Source organism: Diorhabda sublineata, chromosome 1 (genome assembly GCF_026230105.1).
Source record: "Diorhabda sublineata isolate icDioSubl1.1 chromosome 1, icDioSubl1.1, whole genome shotgun sequence".
In the NCBI taxonomy this organism is placed as follows: domain Eukaryota; kingdom Metazoa; phylum Arthropoda; class Insecta; order Coleoptera; family Chrysomelidae; genus Diorhabda; species Diorhabda sublineata.
In genome coordinates this window covers 133,460-156,923 of record NC_079474.1, presented here as the reverse complement: position 1 = coordinate 156,923, position 23,464 = coordinate 133,460, and the positions used below count along the sequence as shown (strand labels likewise).

At 35.3% G+C, this 23,464-nt stretch overlaps 1 protein-coding gene across 3 annotated transcripts in view; it reads left to right on the top strand.

Moving 5' to 3' along the window:
• Nucleotides 1–23,464, top strand: part of LOC130447342 (uncharacterized) — a 54,947-nt gene that overhangs the window by 15,715 nt on the left and 15,768 nt on the right. For 2 of the 3 annotated variants that reach the window (XR_008910237.1, XM_056784114.1), the window contains exons 2-5: nt 10,319–11,105; nt 11,200–11,504; nt 19,111–19,209; nt 22,431–22,779. Coding sequence is in view for 2 of the 3 variants with exons in the window: in XM_056784114.1 (XP_056640092.1) it covers nt 10,319–11,105; nt 11,200–11,504; nt 19,111–19,209; nt 22,431–22,779 (1,540 nt within the window). In the remaining variant the exon portion in view is untranslated. Of the gene's footprint in view, nt 1–8,020; nt 8,247–10,318; nt 11,106–11,199; nt 11,505–19,110; nt 19,210–22,430; nt 22,780–23,464 lie in introns of those variants that run through there. The other variant, XM_056784123.1, reaches the window with a different exon arrangement.

Below are 23,464 nucleotides of genomic sequence, written 5' to 3'. Positions count from 1 at the left end.
TGATTTTTTTCTATATACAACTAACCTTTAAAAACATTTGTTCAAAATTTCAGATCATTATTGCCGTTATTTTAGCCCGGGTGATTTTTTAAAAACGCTAATGTTTCTCATAAATTTTTAAACAATTTTAGAGCGTCGTATTTTCAATACTTATAACTCTACGAACGTCTTGATTTTTTTCTACATACAACTAACCTTCAAAAACATTTGTTAAAAATTTCAGACCTTTATTCCAATTATTTTAGCTCGGGTGATTTTTTAAAAACGCTAATGTTTCTCATAAATTTTTGAACAACTTTAGAGCGTCGTATTTTCAATACTGTTAACTTTACGAACGTGCATATTTTTATCTACATACAACTAACCTTTAAAAACATTTGTTCAAAATTTCAGATCATTATTCCAGTTATTTTAGCCCGGGTGATTTTTTAAAAACGCTAATGTTTCTCATAAATTTTTGATCAACTTTAGAGTGTCGTATTTTCAATACTGTTAACTCTACGAACGTCCCGATGTTTTCTACTTGAAAATATCATTTAAACACCTTGTCAAATTGATAATAAAATAAAAAAAAATATTTTAAGGTTGAGAAGTAGGTAGTTTATTCCTCTCAGACATTAACGTTGTATTGACATACCTCCGAAACGTTTTTTATTTTTCATATTTACCCCGTTATCTTATCCATAATCACAACAAATAAAAAACACAAAAATTTTGAAACATACATATTTAATTTGCAACGTAATCTCTCCCCAAAGTTGTTCGATAAATTCTTATAATAAAAAATCGTCAAATTCCTCAAAATAGTCATCGACTCTTCATTATTGGTAAGTCTTGAGACCACCAAGCAATTATTCCAAGTCTGGCAACAGTCTTTGTCTTCTTTGAACCCGGTCCTCCCTTTCCAGTCCGTTATTTTGATTATACTTTTGTTTGGGGTGTCAATTGATGGATCTACGTTTCGTCCTTAGTTGTGGAACGTCTTCAATTCATAGAAATATTGCCAAACATCTTCACGACGCCGAAACACTCACCAAAATCAACCAAACGCCGATAAAGTAAAATTTTACTCGAGGTATAACACATCTGACCCTGACCTAAAGGTTTCGCGCGACAACGTTGCCACTTTGTCAGATAATTCCAATGTTTCGACTAATTTCGTACCGTATAACTAAAAACACCGTATTATAACGAAACGTTTTCCACAAATAAACATTAATTTGTTTAAATGATTAACGTATTTCTCGTTATACAGTAGAAAGTTGGATATTGAACAATTTATTTCGTTATTATCTTCATTTTCATGATTTCTCTTATATTTTTTCATCTTTTTCCAAACGACTCGCAGCAATTATAATAATAATTCACCATCGTGGAAAGTTTATTCTAATTATATACCGCAGGAATCGCAATAAACAATTTCGCCGTTTCATTGTTTTCTTTTTCTTCGAATAAATCTGACAACAGTGCGTCGCTTATTAGACGCGGGTCGAAAAAAAAAATATTCGTGCGTTAAAAAATCTTTTAGCTCAATCCAAATCGAGTAATTTCTCGATAACAAACAAGAAACTGATATTCGTCGCCATTTTAGTACAGTTATAGGTTAGGTTTCATCCCGTTTTGTCTCAATAATGGTCCAGAAGTGATGTGAATACGTCAAAACTGTCATTGTGATCGTAAAGTTTGACGTTTTCAATGGAGAACGTACTCAGAAGGTGTTTCGAACAGTCAAAACATCGAATCGATGAATCATCCTTCGTACAATCCTTATTTGGCACCCAATGATTTCTTACTATTCTGGTAGATCAAAAATCAACGTTTTTCTACATCTGAAGAAACGGACGCTAACTTCATGGTATATAAATGGATCTAGAGTCTAGCTGACGCTTGCAAGAGGAAGCCTTAGTTCAATAATTGAGTTTATGACTACTATAGCCTTTGGTAATTCGAATTTGGACAATTTAGAGTGTAGCTGACGCTTGCAGGAGGAAGCCTTAGTTCAATAATTGAGTTTATGACTACTATAGCCTTTGGTTATTCGAATTTGGACAATTTAGAGTGTAGCTGACGCTTGCAGGAGGAAGCCTTAGTTCAATAATTGAGTTTATGACTACTATAGCCTTTGGTTATTCGAATTTGGACAATTTAGAGTGTAGCTGACGCTTGCAGGAGGAAGCCTTAGTTCAATAATTGAGTTTATGACTACTATAGCCTTTGGTTATTCGAATTTGGACAATTTAGAGTGTAGCTGACGCTTGCAGGAGGAAGCCTTAGTTCAATAATTGAGTTTATGACTACTATAGCCTTTGGTTATTCGAATTTGGACAATTTAGAGTGTAGCTGACGCTTGCAGGAGGAAGCCTTAGTTCAATAATTGAGTTTATGACTACTATAGCCTTTGGTAATTCGAATTTGGACAATTTAGAGTGTAGCTGACGCTTGCAGGAGGAAGCCTTAGTTCAATAATTGAGTTTATGACTACTATAGCCTTTGGTTATTCGAATTTGGACAATCTAGAGTGTAGCTGACGCTTGCAGGAGGAAGCCTTAGTTTAATAATTGAGTTTATGACTACTATAGCCTTTGGTTATTCGAATTTGGACAATTTAGAGTGTAGCTGACGCTTGCAGGAGGAAGCCTTAGTTCAATAATTGAGTTTATGACTACTATAGCCTTTGGTTATTCGAATTTGGACAATCTAGAGTGTAGCTGACGCTTGCAGGAGGAAGCCTTAGTTTAATAATTGAGTTTATGACTACTATAGCCTTTGGTTATTCGAATTTGGACAATTTAGAGTGTAGCTGACGCTTGCAGGAGGAAGCCTTAGTTCAATAATTGAGTTTATGACTACTATAGCCTTTGGTAATTCGAATTTGGACAATTTAGAGTGTAGCTGACGCTTGCAGGAGGAAGCCTTAGTTCAATAATTGAGTTTATGACTACTATAGCCTTTGGTTATTCGAATTTGGACAATTTAGAGTGTAGCTGACGCTTGCAGGAGGAAGCCTTAGTTCAATAATTGAGTTTATGACTACTATAGCCTTTGGTTATTCGAATTTGGACAATTTAGAGTGTAGCTGACGCTTGCAGGAGGAAGCCTTAGTTCAATAATTGAGTTTATGACTACTATAGCCTTTGGTAATTCGAATTTGGACAATTTAGAGTGTAGCTGACGCTTGCAGGAGGAAGCCTTAGTTCAATAATTGAGTTTATGACTACTATAGCCTTTGGTTATTCGAATTTGGACAATCTAGAGTGTAGCTGACGCTTGCAGGAGGAAGCCTTAGTTTAATAATTGAGTTTATGACTACTATAGCCTTTGGTTATTCGAATTTGGACAATTTAGAGTGTAGCTGACGCTTGCAGGAGGAAGCCTTAGTTCAATAATTGAGTTTATGACTACTATAGCCTTTGGTAATTCGAATTTGGACAATTTAGAGTGTAGCTGACGCTTGCAGGAGGAAGCCTTAGTTCAATAATTGAGTTTATGACTACTATAGCCTTTGGTTATTCGAATTTGGACAATTTAGAGTGTAGCTGACGCTTGCAGGAGGAAGCCTTAGTTCAATAATTGAGTTTATGACTACTATAGCCTTTGGTTATTCGAATTTGGACAATTTAGAGTGTAGCTGACGCTTGCAGGAGGAAGCCTTAGTTCAATAATTGAGTTTATGACTACTATAGCCTTTGGTAATTCGAATTTGGACAATTTAGAGTGTAGCTGACGCTTGCAGGAGGAAGCCTTAGTTCAATAATTGAGTTTATGACTACTATAGCCTTTGGTTATTCGAATTTGGACAATCTAGAGTGTAGCTGACGCTTGCAGGAGGAAGCCTTAGTTCAATAATTGAGTTTATGACTACTATAGCCTTTGGTAATTCGAATTTGGACAATTTAGAGTGTAGCTGACGCTTGCAGGAGGAAGCCTTAGTTCAATAATTGAGTTTTTGACTACCATAGCCTTTGGTAATTCGAATTTGGACAATTTAGAGTGTAGCTGACGCTTGCAGGAGGAAGCTTTAGTTCAATAATTGAGTTTTTGACTACCATAGCCTTTGGTAATTCGAATTTGGACAATTTAGAGTGTAGCTGACGCTTGCAGGAGGAAGCCTTAGTTCAATAATTGAGTTTTTGACTACCATAGCCTTTGGTAATTCGAATTTGGACAATTTAGAGTGTAGCTGACGCTTGCAGGAGGAAGCTTTAGTTCAATAATTGAGTTTATGACTACTATAGCCTTTGGTAATTCGAATTTGGACAATTTAGAGTGTAGCTGACGCTTGCAGGAGGAAGCCTTAGTTCAATAATTGAGTTTTTGACTACCATAGCCTTTGGTAATTCGAATTTGGACAATTTAGAGTGTAGCTGACGCTTGCAGGAGGAAGCTTTAGTTCAATAATTGAGTTTATGACTACTATAGCCTTTGGTAATTCGAATTTGGACAATTTAGAGTGTAGCTGACGCTTGCAGGAGGAAGCCTTAGTTCAATAATTGAGTTTATGACTACTATAGCCTTTGGTTATTCGAATTTGGACAATCTAGAGTGTAGCTGACGCTTGCAGGAGGAAGCCTTAGTTCAATAATTGAGTTTATGACTACTATAGCCTTTGGTAATTCGAATTTGGACAATTTAGAGTGTAGCTGACGCTTGCAGGAGGAAGCCTTAGTTCAATAATTGAGTTTTTGACTACCATAGCCTTTGGTAATTCGAATTTGGACAATTTAGAGTGTAGCTGACGCTTGCAGGAGGAAGCTTTAGTTCAATAATTGAGTTTATGACTACTATAGCCTTTGGTAATTCGAATTTGGACAATTTAGAGTGTAGCTGACGCTTGCAGGAGGAAGCCTTAGTTCAATAATTGAGTTTTTGACTACCATAGCCTTTGGTAATTCGAATTTGGACAATTTAGAGTGTAGCTGACGCTTGCAGGAGGAAGCTTTAGTTCAATAATTGAGTTTATGACTACTATAGCCTTTGGTAATTCGAATTTGGACAATTTAGAGTGTAGCTGACGCTTGCAGGAGGAAGCCTTAGTTCAATAATTGAGTTTATGACTACTATAGCCTTTGGTTATTCGAATTTGGACAATCTAGAGTGTAGCTGACGCTTGCAGGAGGAAGCCTTAGTTCAATAATTGAGTTTATGACTACTATAGCCTTTGGTAATTCGAATTTGGACAATTTAGAGTGTAGCTGACGCTTGCAGGAGGAAGCCTTAGTTCAATAATTGAGTTTTTGACTACCATAGCCTTTGGTAATTCGAATTTGGACAATTTAGAGTGTAGCTGACGCTTGCAGGAGGAAGCTTTAGTTCAATAATTGAGTTTATGACTACTATAGCCTTTGGTAATTCGAATTTGGACAATTTAGAGTGTAGCTGACGCTTGCAGGAGGAAGCTTTAGTTCAATAATTGAGTTTTTGACTACTATAGCCTTTGGTAATTCGAATTTGGACAATATAGAGTGTAGCTGACGCTTGCAGGAGGAAGCTTTAGTTCAATAATTGAGTTTTTGACTACTATAGCCTTTGGTAATTCGAATTTGGACAATACAAGCTTGTACGCTCAATTGTCCTTAACCGAACATTGTCCCAAGTTTGAACTATATTTCCGTCTTAAATTCTGTCTAGTTTAGATGACTTCCAAGGGAATCCGATGGCCTTGTGTTACAGAATAAGGTCGCGACTACTTTGTTTTTCAATCTAAAAAAACGTTTCGAAGTCCGAAACAGAAAAAATCTTATTATGACCCACCGGTGTCAGGTTTAGTAGAAAACGACAAATTTAATTTTACAGTTTTATTAAAACAATTAATTTTGATGTTATGAAAGTTGTATGGTGTCTCATCAACACCATAAAAAGAAACATTAAGCAAGAGGGCATGACTGGAAAGTGACGTTACGTGTTTCAATTCAACAGAGACGTTGGTAGTTATGACCCGACATCTGTTATACAATAAATGGATTAGAAGAACTTAGAAACGTACTTAATTAAGTTCAGTTCAAATGTTAACGCTTTCTATATATTATATATAGGGTGAACTAATATATATTTTAACTAAAACTGGTATTTAGAAGCCAGCCACGAGATATTTAGCCGGAAAATTCCTCCAAATGAGGAAACGACTACTTTCCTGGCTAATTCCTCGACGAATATTGAATTAAATCTTCTCTGAAGATCGTGATTTCATTCGATTTTTTTGTCGATATTAAAATCCTCATTGGGCAAGCAGAGATTCGTAACCAGTGACTAGTTTCGACGTTATTACGTCTCTCCTGAGGAGTATAACAAACTCTAGTTCGAACTTGAGACCCGAACCGAAGACAACACGTCAAAGAACGTCGCTATTTGGTTCATGTAGTTGAACATTTCCCAGCGAACGCTAATTGGCGCCATCTTCACTTACTAATGCGAACTAATCGTCGAAAATACAGATTCCGATGGTAAATGAGGTGGTATGAGGTATCAAAATAAATAATTTCTATTATTCAACTTTGGAATGATTTCGAAATTTCATATTTCGAAATTCTATTTCATCGTTCTTCAAATGAGGAAATAACTACTTTCCTGGCTAATTCCTCGACGAATATTGAATTAAATCTCATCTGAAGATCGTGATTTCAATCGATTTTTTTGTCGATATTAAAATCCTCATTGGGCAAGCAGAGATTTGTAACCAGTGACTAGTTTCGACGTTATTACGTCTCTCCTGAGGAGTATAACAAACTCTCGTTCGGGATTTTGGAGTTTTTTCTGTAAATTCCTGGGCGGATTTTTTTATTTTCGAACCAAATTGATTATAAAAACGTTAATTTGTCATTACGTGTCAATATTTTCGTAGTCATCATCTTGGTAATCGATTTCTCGTCGATGTTGTTTAAATTTGATGTATGTAACTGATTAATTTCGTTTTTACTTTGTTATTATATATATGAAACTGCATAGAAATGGTTTTCACTAGGGCCACAAGGCATTTTAATTCAAATATTCATTTTCGAAATTACCCCTTTCGGGGGAATATAAGAAAAAAAAAAATTGCGTGTTGTAAACGATACGACGACTTTCACCCATTATATTGTTGAAGAATTAAAATTTTTTTAACTTGGAATGCTTACAGGAAACCGATCATTTTATCATGATATCAACCATTGTTTCAATATTATTGTAACCAGGGGAGCGAAAAGTTACGTTTCTATGAATAAAAATGAATAAAATTATATAAAAACCGAATTTATTTAATAAATTAATATCAGTAGTACTAATTTTTTCTATAAACAAAATATTTGAATTCAATAGTCCAGTCAGAGAGGTTGTAAAATCGTGTTTTCTGGAAAATGCGTCTAATAAATTAAAATTATCGGAAAAAATCGTGAACGCAGTGAAAAAGTTGTGAGAAAACAAGGAAGGGATGAAAATTAATTGAAAATAATCCCGATTTTTAGGTTACATTTTGAGAATATTGAAAAAGTTTCGATACTTTCGCGGTCCCCTCGTATTTCGGCTCTAGACAATCGGAAAATCATCCGATTTCGACGAATTTTTTTTAAACTATTCGTTTTCACGGCGGATTTACGAAAAAAATTATGCGTAATCTACACGAAAAAACGAACAAATCGGGAGAAAAATTTATACGAAAAAGTTTTTTCAATTAAAAATAAAAACGATTTTTGTTAAAATCGACGTTTTCTCACATATAATCGTTCGTACCTATTTTATTAAGAAATCATTGTTAGTTATATGCGCAAAAACATACGATAAAAATCACTTTTAGCATTAAAAAAATGATGATTACGTAAAGTTAGGTTAGATTTCTGCGGCGCATACCTAACAATTATACGTGAACGACATTTAAGTTTTAATTTTTATCGTAAATCCGCCGTAAAAACGAAGATTTAAAAAAAAAAAATTTTTCATATCTGTCCGACCGGACTAATATATCGTCGTCCCCTGTAGCTACGGCTGGCCGAGCACGCTTTTCCCCGATTCCGTCCATTCGGAACGCGATTCCGCCAACTAAACTTCGACTGTTCAGTATTCGTTCGACCGTCAAACGAAATCGACGCTGCAGTCTCTAACCTCGATCGTCTGGAGGCCAACAACCTCGATTTTCTCGTCGATTCGAAGATGTTTTAGTGAATTGTGATTTTTCTTTTCAATATATTAAATATATTTTAGTGAACGGTGATGATTTTTGCATTGTGGATTAATTCGAAAAGGTGATTCGTGATAGCTATTGAATGTGGAATGAGGTAAACATCCTGTTTCGTAAATATTTAGAAGGTTATAAATATATTTAAACTAATTAGTCCCGGTTGTAATTAAAGATCTTCAGATTACTAGATTTATTTGTTTATTTTGACACGGCGACGTCACGTGATACACTTGATATAAATATACAAAATGTCGAATCGAATAAAACGATTTTATAAACGAAAAATCGCTTTCGATGTGATTACGATGACATCATATCTTCATTATACGAGGTTAATCTTAAGTAACTTGACGAATTATTTCGATAATAATTTAAATAACGTGACTAATCAATTTTTAATTGTTTTTACACCGTTGCCGGATCATTAGTTTTCGTTTAATCTATAAAAGGTATAAATCAATTGAAAGTATCGACCTCGTCTACGACCTACAAGTTCATTTTATAATGCGTGGGGGTAGTCGATTCTCGAGATTTATTTTTAAATTTTATCATCTTATATCACGTTTTATTGATAGTTTTATTGAAAAAACTTTATTTGATACCAAATTTGGTATCGATATTTTTATAACTCCTCCATTTTCTTCTTTCCTTCCTACATATTTTGAAACTATCTTTTTTTTTACGTCCCCCGCAACGTATAATGATTAACGATGTATAAATTTAATAATAAATATAGAGGTGGGAGTGAATAATTGCACCGTTACTAAATTAACGTTAAATTTATTTAGATACCGGTCCTGTATATTTTCATTTACAAAGTGGAAATCAGCTGTTAATCTACGACTGGTTTATGATTGATATAAATAAAAAAATTAATTATTCTATTTACAATAAATCGTTTTTTATTGGTACCCGATTCTATATACCGGATGTTCAAATTAAATTTTCTCTTTGTAAATTAAAGCGTGAAAATAAATACCGGGGACGTCGAAAAAGTTTGTAATATTACAGGTTAGGTCAGGTCAGGACTTTCCTCAATAATTATCAAAACTTTTTCCATTAAATTCGTATTGTAACATACATTTTTGACGTTCCTTTATGGAATTTTCGTAAAAATAAATCGCAATGCGCAATATCCGGTGTATAAGGTGGTCGGGAGATTGAATTCGAGATACACAATACGGAATTAACTAATTATACGACGAAATTCAATTTATGTTAAATCCATTCGAATTACGTAACTAATCATTGCAACTGTTAAAAATGGCGGACGAACTGAAATGTGGGTCATCGTCGATTTCGGTAATTAGTTATCTTGTTACGATGTTAATTCTTTTATTATGTAAAAAGTAATCAGATTTACGCATAGCGGCTAAATCAAAATGGAGTTTACTCTCTTTTGTTACGAGGGTTGTACCATAATTAAGATCCTCGATAAGTTACGTCATCGAGACATTAAATCTGACAACAATGCGGAGTACGGAGTGATGTATAATGTGATTTTTTTTATACGAGAAGTTCGAAAATTAAATCGGTCGCCGGAAAATTTTTAAAATTTTTGAATTTTTGAAAGTTCCAATTCTACGGGGGTTGTGCGATAGAATTTTATTTGCAGCTTTTCATTTCGTTATTTTCGCGGAATTCGAAGCCGTTTAATTTTACATTCATTTACGGTTTACATCGAAATTTCGACATTTCGAAATACTAATTATTCGAAACGTCAAAATTTGTTCTGATTTCTACTTTAATACTGATTAATAACTTTAATTTTTTTTTGTATGGCCATGAGTGACTAATGAAGCATTTCGCGAGGTCTCTCGTTCATACATTCGTTGACGTCATCGTTTCGTATCAAGGTCGCCATTTATTTATACAGGAAAATTTTATATTTAGCCATCAGAAATATTCTAAAATTAACCACAAACCAATCTTCACCTACAATTTGGGAGAAAAATTACGTTTGTAGTAGCTATGGCAACACTGTATCGATTGGAAATCCTTCGACGAGCAGTTTGGGTCAGTGGAGATCGTCGGAATTAATATATATATATAATAATCGATTAAAAAGAAACTTTTATGATCCCGAGGCAAGTCAGCACTCGGTATAAATGTCCGGAGGACGTTTTTTAGACCCGGAATCTCGTAGAGGTAAACAATTTTATGTTCCAGGGGGACGAACCGGCTGAAACGGATGGCATGGAATGCCTTCAGCTGCGCCAATCGACCGGACCATTCCACTACCTTATCAGCGAACAAGCGAAATCTCTGGTCGCTTTGCAGGAGCTCCAGCATGAGGTGGGGGCCCTGTTGGAGTTCCGCGATCTCGTCATCGAAACTTTCCCGAACCTCCGCAGTAAATTGGCGTCTTCAACGCCGGCGACGATGACGTCCCATCACCATTCCAACATTCCCGTATCGATAAGACCGGGCGATTGGACGCCGGGCGTAAGAGTGAGAAAGAAAATAGGCAGCAAAGAGGAGAGGAAGAAAGTCGGAGATACGGCGGTTCAGGATTCCGGTTTTAGTACGGAAACGTCTAGTAAAGAAACGCACAGCGCTTCCTCGACGGCTCTGGCGAATTCTTCGGCCGCTGGCGTTATAGAACCGGACGATATAGAGGACGAACTTTGGAACCTTCTCGATATCATACATCGCAAAGGTACCAGATTGAAAGATGAAGCGGAATTGCTGCAAGGCGCTATCAGAAATCGAAGCGATCGACGAACCGACGGCGATTCCTTCAACCGAGTTTTGTTTTCTTCGTGCCCTTCGTCGTCTTCGGACGTTCGAAAACTCCGTCAAGAACGGGATCTGCTTCTGGATCGATTGGCGGAAATGGAGGCCGAAGTTTTGGCCGGCAGGGTTCACACTTGCCGTTTGCAAGAGGACCTCGAAAATTTGATGTCGGCCAAACAAGATTTGGAGGAACAACTCAAAGCTGTTATCGATCAAAGGGGTGAGTCCGTAATTTATTATCGTGTGTGTGTGTGTGTGTGTGTGTGTGATCGATGTTTGGATGTCGCGTCTTTGTTTTTTTGTTTTTGTTGCAGGCGAAGTAAATTCGCGAATTCACGATCTTCACCTTCAGTTTGTGACTAAAAACGGTACCGGTGGTAGTACGCAGACGCCGGAAAGTGAAAAATTTCTTAGGGACTCTTCGACATCGACGGTAGCGAATTGTAGTCAAAGGACTAATCGAAAAAGTGTCGGGGTCCGTCATATCGATTTAGTGTTTAGTGATGAAAATATGCCGAAAGTAGCTGTGCCGGATACGGAAAAAATAGCCGCCATTTTGAAAGAACGCGATCCTTTAGTGTTGCAAAAACATCTATTGACGACTACCGTCAGAAACCAGGTGAGTCTCTACACGTATCTCTCTCTCTCTCTCCCTCTCTCTCTCTCTCTCTCTCTCTCCATCTCTCTCTCTCCTTCCCTCTCTTCCTCTCTCTCTCTCTCTCCATCTCTTTGTTCATTTCTCTCTCTCTCTCCATCTCTTTGTTCATTTCTCTCTCTCTCTCTCTTTGTTCCTGTATCTTTCTCTTTCTTTATTCATGTATCTCTCTTTTTGTTTATTTATCTCTCTCTCTCTTAGTTCCTTTATCTCTCTATCTCTTTCTCTCTCTCTCTTAGTTCCTTTATCTCTCTCTCTCTCTCTTAGTTCCTTTATCTCTCTTAGTTCCTTTATCTCTCTTAGTTCCTTTTTCTCTTTCTCTCTTTGTCTCTCTCTTAGTTCCTTTATCTCTCTCTCTTTATCTCTCTTTTCATTCATTTATCTCTCTCTCTCTCTCTCTTAGTTCCTTTCTCTCTCTCACTCTCTCTCTCTTAGTTCCTTTATCTCTCTCTCTTTTGTCTCTCTTTTCGTTCCTTTATCTCTCTCTCTCTCTCTCTTTTGTCTCTCTTTTCGTTCCTTTATCTCTCTCTCTCTCTCTCTCTCTCTCTCTCTCTCTCTCTCTCTCTCTCTCTCTCTCTTAGTTCCTTTCTCTCTCTCACTCTCTCTCTCTCTCTTAGTTCCTTTATCTCTCTCTCTTTGTCTCTCTTTTCGTTCATTTATCTCTCTCTCTCTTTTGTCTCTCTTTTCGTTCCTTTATCTCTCTCTCTTTATCTCTCTTTTCGTTCCTTTATCTCTCTCTCTCTTAGTTCCTTTTCGTTTCTTTCTCTCTCTCTTAGTTCCTTTTCGTTCCTTTATCCCTCTCTCTTTTTGTTCTTTTATCTCTCTCTCTCTCTTTTCGTTCCTTTATCTCTTTCTCTCTCTCTTTGTCTCTCTTTTCGTTCATTTATCTCTCTCTCTCTCTTTTGTCTCTCTTTTCGTTCCTTTATCTCTCTCTCTCTCTTTTGTCTCTCTTTTCGTTCCTTTATCTCTCTCTCTTTTTGTTCTTTTATCTCTCTCTCTCTTTTCGTTCCTTTATCTCTTTCTCTCTCTCTTTGTCTCTCTTTTCGTTCATTTATCTCTCTCTCTCTCTTTTGTCTCTCTTTTCGTTCCTTTATCTCTCTCTCTCTCTCTTTTGTCTCTCTTTTCGTTCCTTTATCTCTCTCTCTTTTTGTTCTTTTATCTCTCTCTCTCTCTTTTCGTTCCTTTATCTCTTTCTCTCTCTCTTTGTCTCTCTTTTCGTTCATTTATCTCTCTCTCTCTCTTTTGTCTCTCTTTTCGTTCCTTTATCTCTCTCTCTCTCTCTTTTGTCTCTCTTTTCGTTCCTTTATCTCTCTCTCTTTTTGTTCTTTTATCTCTCTCTCTCTTTTCGTTCCTTTATCTCTTTCTCTCTATCTTTGTCTCTCTTTTCGTTCATTTATCTCTCTCTCTCTTTTGTCTCTCTTTTCGTTCCTTTATCTCTCTCTCTCTTAGTTCCTTTTCGTTTCTTTCTCTCTCTCTTAGTTCCTTTTCGTTCCTTTATCTCTCTCTCTTTTTGTTCTTTTATCTCTCTCTCTCTTTTCGTTCCTTTATCTCTTTCTCTCTCTCTTTGTCTCTCTTTTCGTTCATTTATCTCTCTCTCTTTGTTCCTGTATCTTTCTCTTTCTTTATTCATGTATCTCTCTCTTTTTGTTTATTTATCTCTCTCTTTTTCTCTCTCTCTCTCTCTTAGTTCCTTTCTCTTTCTCTCCCTTTTTGTTCTTTTATCTCTCTCTCTCTCTCTTTGTCTCTCTTTTTGTTCCTTTATATATATCTCTCTCTCTCTTTTGTCTCTCTCTCTTTGTTCCCTTATATATATATATGTCTTTATTTTTATACCTTTATCTCTTTCTGTCTTTCTTTTTGTTCTTTTGTCTCTCTTTATTTTATTATCCCTCTTTTTGTTTCTGTATCTCTGTCTCTTTTTTTTATGTCTCCCTTCGTTTTTTTATCTCTCTCTGTACTCTTTGTTATTTTATTTCTCTCTCCTCTCTCTTTTGTCTCTCTCTCTCTTTGTATTCCCATTTTTTTTTTTTTTTAATTTGTTTTCGTCTCTGAATTTATTCGAAATGTTTGGCGAACTTGGGAAAATTCTTAGAAACGTAAATTTTTCCAAACTAGCACGTTAATAATTATTATTACGGTTCTAATTACATTTGTTCGGCGAATTGTACAGTTTATATGGAAACCTTATAAAAAAACTTGTTTCGCCTCGAAAGGCACGTGCGCTCTTTACACGTTTTCACTATGCAAATATTTCATTTCGAACGGATACAATTTTTTACGTCGATTCCTCGACGCGTTTATTTAGGATGTTTATGTATGTATCATTTACCGGGGTCGTTTCGAATGTTTATATAGCAAACGATCGATCTCGACTGTCGTATTAATATTTTTATTTTGTTGTTGCACCCGCGTCCGAAATGTTTAACAAATGACTACAACTGTATCGCGGACGAAAAAAAAAAAAATTTACGTCATCGCCATTAGTTTCGCTACGGTGTGAAACGATCTGGTAGGAATAACGACAGGCGATTAACGTTCGATGTTTTTTCTTCTTTTTTTGTTTACGGATTTTGTAAAAACAAAATAGAAACTCCGATACGCTCTAGTTGTATCAGATTAATATTTTTTTTTTTTTTTAGTAAAAAATTTAGAAATTATGCAAGAAAAATCATAGTTATTACCAATATTTAATTTCCGATCGATCAACTTCCAATACGGGACGTCACATGTCAAATTATCCAAATTCCCTCGTATTCCAAACAATCTAACTTTAATACAGGACGTCACATGTCAAATTATCTAAATTCCCTCGTAATCAAAACGATCAATTTCTAATACAGAACGTCACATGTCAAATTATCTAAATTCCCTCGTATTCCAAACCATCAATTTCTAATACAGAACGTCACATGTCAAATTATCCAAATTCCCTCATTCCAAACAATCAAACTTTAATACAGGACGTCACATGTCAAATTATCCAAATTCCCTCGTATTCCAAACAATCAAATTTTAATACAGGACGTCACATGTCAAATTATCTAAATTCCCTCGTAATCAAAACGATCAATTTCTAATACAGGACGTCACATGTCAAATTATCTAAATTCCCTCGTATTCCAAATCATCAATTTCTAATACAGAACGTCACATGTCAAATTATCTAAATTCCCTCGTATTCCAAACCATCAATTTCTAATACAGAACGTCACATGTCAAATTATCCAAATTCCCTCATTCCAAACAATCAAACTTTAATACAGGACGTCACATGTCAAATTATCCAAATTCCCTCGTATTCCAAACAATCAAATTTTAATACAGGACGTCACATGTCAAATTATCTAAATTCCCTCGTAATCAAAACGATCAATTTCTAATACAGGACGTCACATGTCAAATTATCTAAATTCCCTCGTAATCAAAACGATCAATTTCTAATACAGAACGTCACATGTCAAATTATCTAAATTCCCTCGTAATCAAAACGATCAATTTCTAATACAGGACGTCACATGTCAAATTATCTAAATTCCCTCGTAATCAAAACGATCAATTTCTAATACAGAACGTCACATGTCAAATTATCTAAATTCCCTCGTATTCCAAACCATCAATTTCTAATACAGAACGTCACATGTCAAATTATCCAAATTCCCTCATTCCAAACAATCAAACTTTAATACAGGACGTCACATGTCAAATTATCTAAATTCCCTCGTAATCAAAACGATCAATTTCTAATACAGGACGTCACATGTCAAATTATCCAAATTCCCTCGTAATCAAAACGATCAATTTCTAATACAGGACGTCACATGTCAAATTATCTAAATTCCCTCGTAATCAAAACGATCAATTTCTAATACAAAACGTCACATGTCAAATTATCTAAATTCCCTCGTATTCCAAACAATCAAATTTTAATACAGGACGACACATGTCAAATTATCCAAATTCCCTCGTATTCTAAACAATCTAACTTTAATACAGGACGTCACATGTCAATTTATCTATATTCCCTCGTAATCAAAACGATCAATTTCTAATACAGGACGTCACATGTCAAATTATCTAAATTCCCTCATATTCCAAACCATCAAACTCTAATACAGGACGTCACATGTCAAATTATCCAAATTCCCTCGTATTCTAAACAATCTAACTTTAATACAGGACGTCACATGTCAAATTATCTAAATTCCCTCGTATTCCAAACAATCAAATTTTAATACAGGACGTCACATGTCAAATTATCTAAATTCCCTCGTAATCAAAACGATCAATTTCTAATACAAGACGTCACATGTCAAATTATCTAAATTCCCTCGTATTCCAAACAATCAAATTTTAATACAGGACGTCACATGTCAAATTATCCAAATTCCCTCGTAATCAAAACGATCAATTTCTAATACAGGACGTCACATGTCAAATTATCTAAATTCCCTCATATTCCAAACCATCAAACTCTAATACAGGACGTCACATGTCAAATTATCCAAATTCCCTCGTATTCTAAACAATCTAACTTTAATACAGGACGTCACATGTCAAATTATCTAAATTCCCTCGTATTCCAAACAATCAAATTTTAATACAGGACGTCACATGTCAAATTATCTAAATTCCCTCGTAATCAAAACGATCAATTTCTAATACAGGACGTCACATGTCAAATTATCTAAATTCCCTCGTATTCCAAACAATCAAATTTTAATACAGGACGTCACATGTCAAATTATCCAAATTCCCTCGTATTCTAAACAATCTAACTTTAATACAGGACGTCACATGTCAAATTATCCAAATTCCCTCGTATTCTAAACAATCTAACTTTAATACAGGACGTCACATGTCAAATTATCTAAATTCCCTCGTAATCAAAACGATCAATTTCTAATACAGGACGTCACATGTCAAATTATCTAAATTCCCTCGTAATCAAAACGATCAATTTCTAATACAGGACGTCACATGTCAAATTATCCAAATTCCCTCGTATTCTAAACAATCTAACTTTAATACAGGACGTCACATGTCAAATTATCCAAATTCCCTCGTATTCCAAACAATCAAATTTTAATACAGGACGTCACATGTCAAATTATCTAAATTTCCTCGTAATCAAAACGATCAATTTCTAATAGAGGACGTCACATGTCAAATTATCCAAATTCCCTCGTATTCCAAACAATCAAATTTTAATACAGGACGTCACATGTCAAATTATCTAAATTCCCTCGTATTCCAAACAATCAAATTTTAATACAGGACGTCACATGTCAAATTATCCAAATTCCCTCGTATTCCAAACAATCAAATTTTAATACAGGACGTCACATGTCAAATTATCTAAATTTCCTCGTAATCAAAACGATCAATTTCTAATAGAGGACGTCACATGTCAAATTATCCAAATTCCCTCGTATTCCAAACAATCAAATTTTAATACAGGACGTCACATGTCAAATTATCCAAATTCCCTCGTATTCCAAACAATCAAATTTTAATACAGGACGTCACATGTCAAATTATCCAAATTCCCTCGTATTCCAAACAATCAAATTTTAATACAGGACGTCACATGTCAAATTATCTAAATTTCCTCGTAATCAAAACGATCAATTTCTAATAGAGGACGTCACATGTCAAATTATCTAAATTCCCTCGTAATCAAAACGATCAATTTCTAATACAAGACGTCACATGTCAAATTATCTAAATTCCCTCGTATTCCAAACAATCAAATTTTAATACAGGACGTCACATGTCAAATTATCCAAATTCCCTCGTAATCAAAACGATCAATTTCTAATACAGGACGTCACATGTCAAATTATCTAAATTCCCTCATATTCCAAACCATCAAACTCTAATACAGGACGTCACATGTCAAATTATCCAAATTCCCTCGTATTCTAAACAATCTAACTTTAATACAGGACGTCACATGTCAAATTATCTAAATTCCCTCGTATTCCAAACAATCAAATTTTAATACAGGACGTCACATGTCAAATTATCTAAATTCCCTCGTAATCAAAACGATCAATTTCTAATACAGGACGTCACATGTCAAATTATCTAAATTCCCTCGTATTCCAAACAATCAAATTTTAATACAGGACGTCACATGTCAAATTATCCAAATTCCCTCGTATTCTAAACAATCTAACTTTAATACAGGACGTCACATGTCAAATTATCCAAATTCCCTCGTATTCTAAACAATCTAACTTTAATACAGGACGTCACATGTCAAATTATCTAAATTCCCTCGTAATCAAAACGATCAATTTCTAATACAGGACGTCACATGTCAAATTATCTAAATTCCCTCGTAATCAAAACGATCAATTTCTAATACAGGACGTCACATGTCAAATTATCCAAATTCCCTCGTATTCTAAACAATCAAATTTTAATACAGGACGTCACATGTCAAATTATCTAAATTTCCTCGTAATCAAAACGATCAATTTCTAATAGAGGACGTCACATGTCAAATTATCCAAATTCCCTCGTATTCCAAACAATCAAATTTTAATACAGGACGTCACATGTCAAATTATCTAAATTCCCTCGTAATCAAAACGATCAATTTCTAATACAGGACGTCACATGTCAAATTATCTAAATTCCCTCGTAATCAAAACGATCAATTTCTAATACAGGACGTCACATGTCAAATTATCCAAATTCCCTCGTATTCCAAACAATCAAATTTTAATACAGGACGTCACATGTCAAATTATCTAAATTTCTTCGTAATCAAAACGATCAATTTCTAATAGAGGACGTCACATGTCAAATTATCCAAATTCCCTCGTATTCCAAACAATCAAATTTTAATACAGGACGTCACATGTCAAATTATCTAAATTCCCTCGTATTCCAAACAATCAAATTTTAATACAGGACGTCACATGTCAAATTATCCAAATTCCCTCGTATTCCAAACAATCAAATTTTAATACAGGACGTCACATGTCAAATTATCTAAATTTCCTCGTAATCAAAACGATCAATTTCTAATAGAGGACGTCACATGTCAAATTATCTAAATTCCCTCGTATTCCAAACCATCAAACTCTAATACAGGACGTCACATGTCAAATTATCCAAATTCCCTCGTATTCCAAACAATCAAATTTTAATACAGGACGTCACATGTCAAATTATCAAAATTCCCTCGTAATCTAAACGATCAATTTCTAATACAGAACGTCACAATTATAGTTATATAAATTCTGTACAGGACGTCGCGTTTGAAAATTTCATATTTTTGTATAGAAAGTCGCATTTGAAACGAATATAGGATGTCTCATTCGAAACGATCAAATTTCAACAAAGGACGACGTCGCATTTGAAATTTCTAAATCCCGTGAAGGACGTTGTAATCTAAACAGACAAACTGTATAATACTGTTTATTTAGAAGTAAAAAACGTTTTTTTTTTTGTTGGCCATATTAAATATTAGAATTGTCGGTAAAATTTTGACGTTTGTTTCCATTCGAAACGCGTGGTACAAAATTCCCATAACCTACGTTGAAAAAATTATTTGCAGGTTCTTAGAGAACAATTAGATACGGTGACTAGTATAGAAGAAGGGCTAAGGGACAGACTAAATAGGTTTAGGGAAGAAAATGAAGACTTAAAATTCCAGGTAAGCCAATTTATACATATATCTAATTACACCCAAGCAAGTCTAAACATTTTCGGTTTCCCCTCGTATATTATCGCGAATTAATAAAAAAATTTTCATTTAAAAAAACTTTTTTCGCGTATCTACCGATTTAGACGGGGATAATGTGACAAGTTACGTAACATAACGGTGAACACTGAGAAAAAGTTTTTCATTCCAAGGAAATTATGAAAATTTCTGTTCGGTTATAATTGACGTCGCCCCTGCCACTTATCGTTTCTGTTTGTGATTTTTATGGGTTTCGAGGACACCCCTCCGCACCGACAGGTAGCTGTCAATCATTCCAACGGTTCATCTGTCAATTCCACGACTTTAATAACTCGAATCTTGACATTTCCTACGTAATTTGTCCGATTTTTTTTGTTCTGACGGATTATTGGACGCGCCTAACGTACACTACAACCGGTTAAAATTATTGTTAACCCGTCCGCACACGTTCAATTTCAACTGACGTGTTTTTTACCGTGTGCGATGATTTTTAAGCCGTCCACACACGTTCAGTTATAGCTGACGGTTCATTTACGAAATACAACGTGTTTTTTACCGTATACGTTAATTATTAAGCCATCCACACATGTTCAGAATCATTTGACGATTTTTTTACCGTACATGATGTTTATTAAGCCGTTCACGCACGTTGAGGATTTGACGGTTTTTTTTTCTACCATTTGCGATGATTTTTAAACCATTCACACACGTTACGGATCATTTGACGATTTTTTTTATCGTGTGCGATGATTTTAAGCCGTTCACATACGTTAAGGATCATTTGACGGTTTTTTTTCTACCATTTGCGATAATTTTTAAGCCATTCACACACGTTAAGGATCATTTGACGGTTTTTTATGACGTTTATTAAGCCGTTTACATACGTTAAGGTTCATTTGACGGTTTTTCTACCGTGTGCGATGATTTTTAAGCCATTCGCATACGTTAAGGATCATTTGACGGTCTTTCTACCGTGTGCGATGATTTTTAAGCCATTCACCTACGTTAAGGATCATTTGACGGTTTTTTTTACCGTATATGATGACTTTTAAGCCATTCACATACGTTAAGGATCATTTGACGGTTTTTTTTCTACCATTTGCGATAATTTTTAAGCCATTCACACACGTTAAGGATCATTTGACGGTTTTTTATGACGTTTATTAAGCCGTTTACATACGTTAAGGTTCATTTGACGGTTTTTCTACCGTGTGCGATGATTTTTAAGCCATTCGCATACGTTAAGGATCATTTGACGGTCTTTCTACCGTGTGCGATGATTTTTAAGCCATTCACCTACGTTAAGGATCATTTGACGGTTTTTTTTACCGTATATGATGACTTTTAAGCCATTCACACACGTTAAGGATCATTTGACGGTTTTTTTACCGTATATGATGTTTATTAAGCCGTTCACACACGTTAAGGTTCATTTGACGGTTTTTTATGACGTTTATTAAGCCGTTTACATACGTTAAGGTTCATTTGACGGTTTTTCTACCGTGTGCGATGATTTTTAAGCCATTCGCATACGTTAAGGATCATTTGACGGTCTTTCTACCGTGTGCGATGATTTTTAAGCCATTCACCTACGTTAAGGATCATTTGACGGTTTTTTTTACCGTATATGATGTTTATTAAGCCGTTCACACACGTTAAGGTTCATTTGACGGTTTTTTATGACGTTTATTAAGCTGTTTACATACGTTAAGGTTCATTTGACGGTTTTTCTACCGTGTGCGATGATTTTTAAGCCATTCGCATACGTTACGGATCATTTGACGGTTTTTTTACCGTATATGATGACTTTTAAGCCATTCACACACGTTAAGGATCATTTGACGGTTTTTTTACCGTATATGATGTTTATTAAGCCGTTCACACACGTTAAGGTTCATTTGACGGTTTTTTACCGTATATGATGTTTATTAAGCCGTTCACACACATTAAGGATCATTCGACGGTTTTTTATGATGTTGATTAAGCCGTTCACACACGTTAAGGATCAAATTATGGTTTTTTTTTACAGTTTACTATGATTTTTAAGCCGTTCACACACGTTTAGGATCAAATGACGGCTTTTTTACCGTGTGCGATAATTTTTAAGCCGTTCACACACATTAAGGATCATTCGACGGTTTTTTATGTTTATTAAGCCGTTCACACACGTTAAGGATCAAATGACGGTTTTTCTACCGTATACGATGGTTTTTAAGCCGTTCACACACGTTAAGGATCATTTGACGGTTTTTATGATCTTTAATAAGCCGTTCACACACATTAAAGATCAAATGACGGTTTTTTTTACAGTTTACTATGATTTTTAAGCCGTTCACACACGTTTAGGATCAATTGACGGTTTTTTTACCGTGTGCGATAATTTTTAAACCGTTCACACTCGTTCAGGATCATTTGACGATTTTTCTACTGTATACGTTGATTGTTAAGGCGTCCACACACGTTCAGCTCGAACCGACGTTTCGTTTGCCGGATACGACGATTATTAAGCCCGTAGCACACGCGTTCAAATCCACTTGCGGCTATTTCAAGTCTCATATTAACGTGTAATGACTCAAATTTTATATCGATACGTACAGGGGCGTCGTCTAACCGATTCGTTAATGAATTAACGGGTATTTCACCATATGAGAAATGACGGAATTCATTTTCGTCTTCAAAATTTGCCGATTCATCGTCGCATTCAGTTTATTTTCGTAATTACTCATCGCAACGTCGTAAAATAAATAATTTTACGATAGCGATATCTCGGGAGATATGACTGCGAGGCGAATTGATAAAAGAAAAAAAAATCTAATCGATGTTCGAGATAGCGAATATCGTTTTTAATAAAAATTAAAACGTGCCGAGCAGCTAATACAAGAAAAAAATAAACTCAAACACTTCGAAATCGAGTGGATTATCTAACCGTGACTTTGGACGGCAAACTCCCGTCGAATAAACAGAAAAAGAAGAAGAAAAATGTCCGTAACGGTACGCAGACACGTCGCAGGCAAAAATTTCGCGTTGAAACCGTCGTGAAACGTATCGGAAGTAACCTAAAACCTCGCTAAGAATCCCCGGCGGCGTAATCGAATCCCAATTTTTCTTTTTCCCCGCGCGATTTTCGATTTTGATTTATGGGGGTGTCGTCGCCGAGAAGAACGCATTTGGCCAGATCGATCGTCTTGTTTCAGTTGGAAGATCGAACGATAGAACTGGAAGGCACCAGGGCGCGGATACGTTTGCTGGAAGACCTCCGCAAACCCTCGAACAAAACCAGCTCGCCCGATATAATCCCCGCTTTAGATTCGACGCCTCCGGCTCGTCCCCAATCGCGCACCGAAATATCTACGGCCAGTATGAAGGCGATGTGTCCTTTGATAATGAACAGTATGAAAAATTTGAATTTGCAATCGGAAAATTTCGGCAGTCCCGAATCGGTACGCGATCGATCTTCCGAAAAGGATAAAAAGGACATTGGCAAAACGAAACGACCCAGTAAGATACCGTTGAAAAGTTACACGGCTCCGAAACCACCAGGAGGTAAGGATATTCGATGTATTTGTTTTGTTGAAGCGTTAATACGAGGGTTGGTCGATGGTTTTTCAATTATTTCGAATTGACTATAAAAAAATTGCTAATTTTTTTCCAAAATCTACATTTTTTGCTTGAAAATTTGAAAATACGATCAAATTGGCAACGCTGTTTTCATAATTGGTAAATGTCATGGTGTTTTTTGCGAAACCCCGTATAAACAGTTTGTTAATTTTTTTTGCGTAATTTTTTATGTGTCGAACTTTTTATTATCTTTTCGATTATCCCTCGTATATGTACTGATTTGTGAAAATTATGGTTTTATCACGTTTGATTGTGTTTGAATTGCACCGGTTATTTATTGGTATTTTTTTTCTTTGGATAATTTAGTAAAAAGTTGAGGAAATTATTTTTTTTTACAAATTTTTGATTGGACCTCGTATACAGACAGAAAAAATTTAAGTGTTTTGCTTACATTCATGAACAATGCAATCAACAAAAAGTGAATTAGTTTGAAAACAATTCGAATAAATACGAAAATTTATTTTTCAAAAATATTTTGACGAGAATCTTTTTGATTAGACCTCGGATACAGGCAGAAAAAATTTAGTGTTTCGCTTAAATTCATGAATAATGCAATCAACAAAAAGTGAATTAGTTTGAAAACAATTCGAAAAAATACGAAAATTTATTT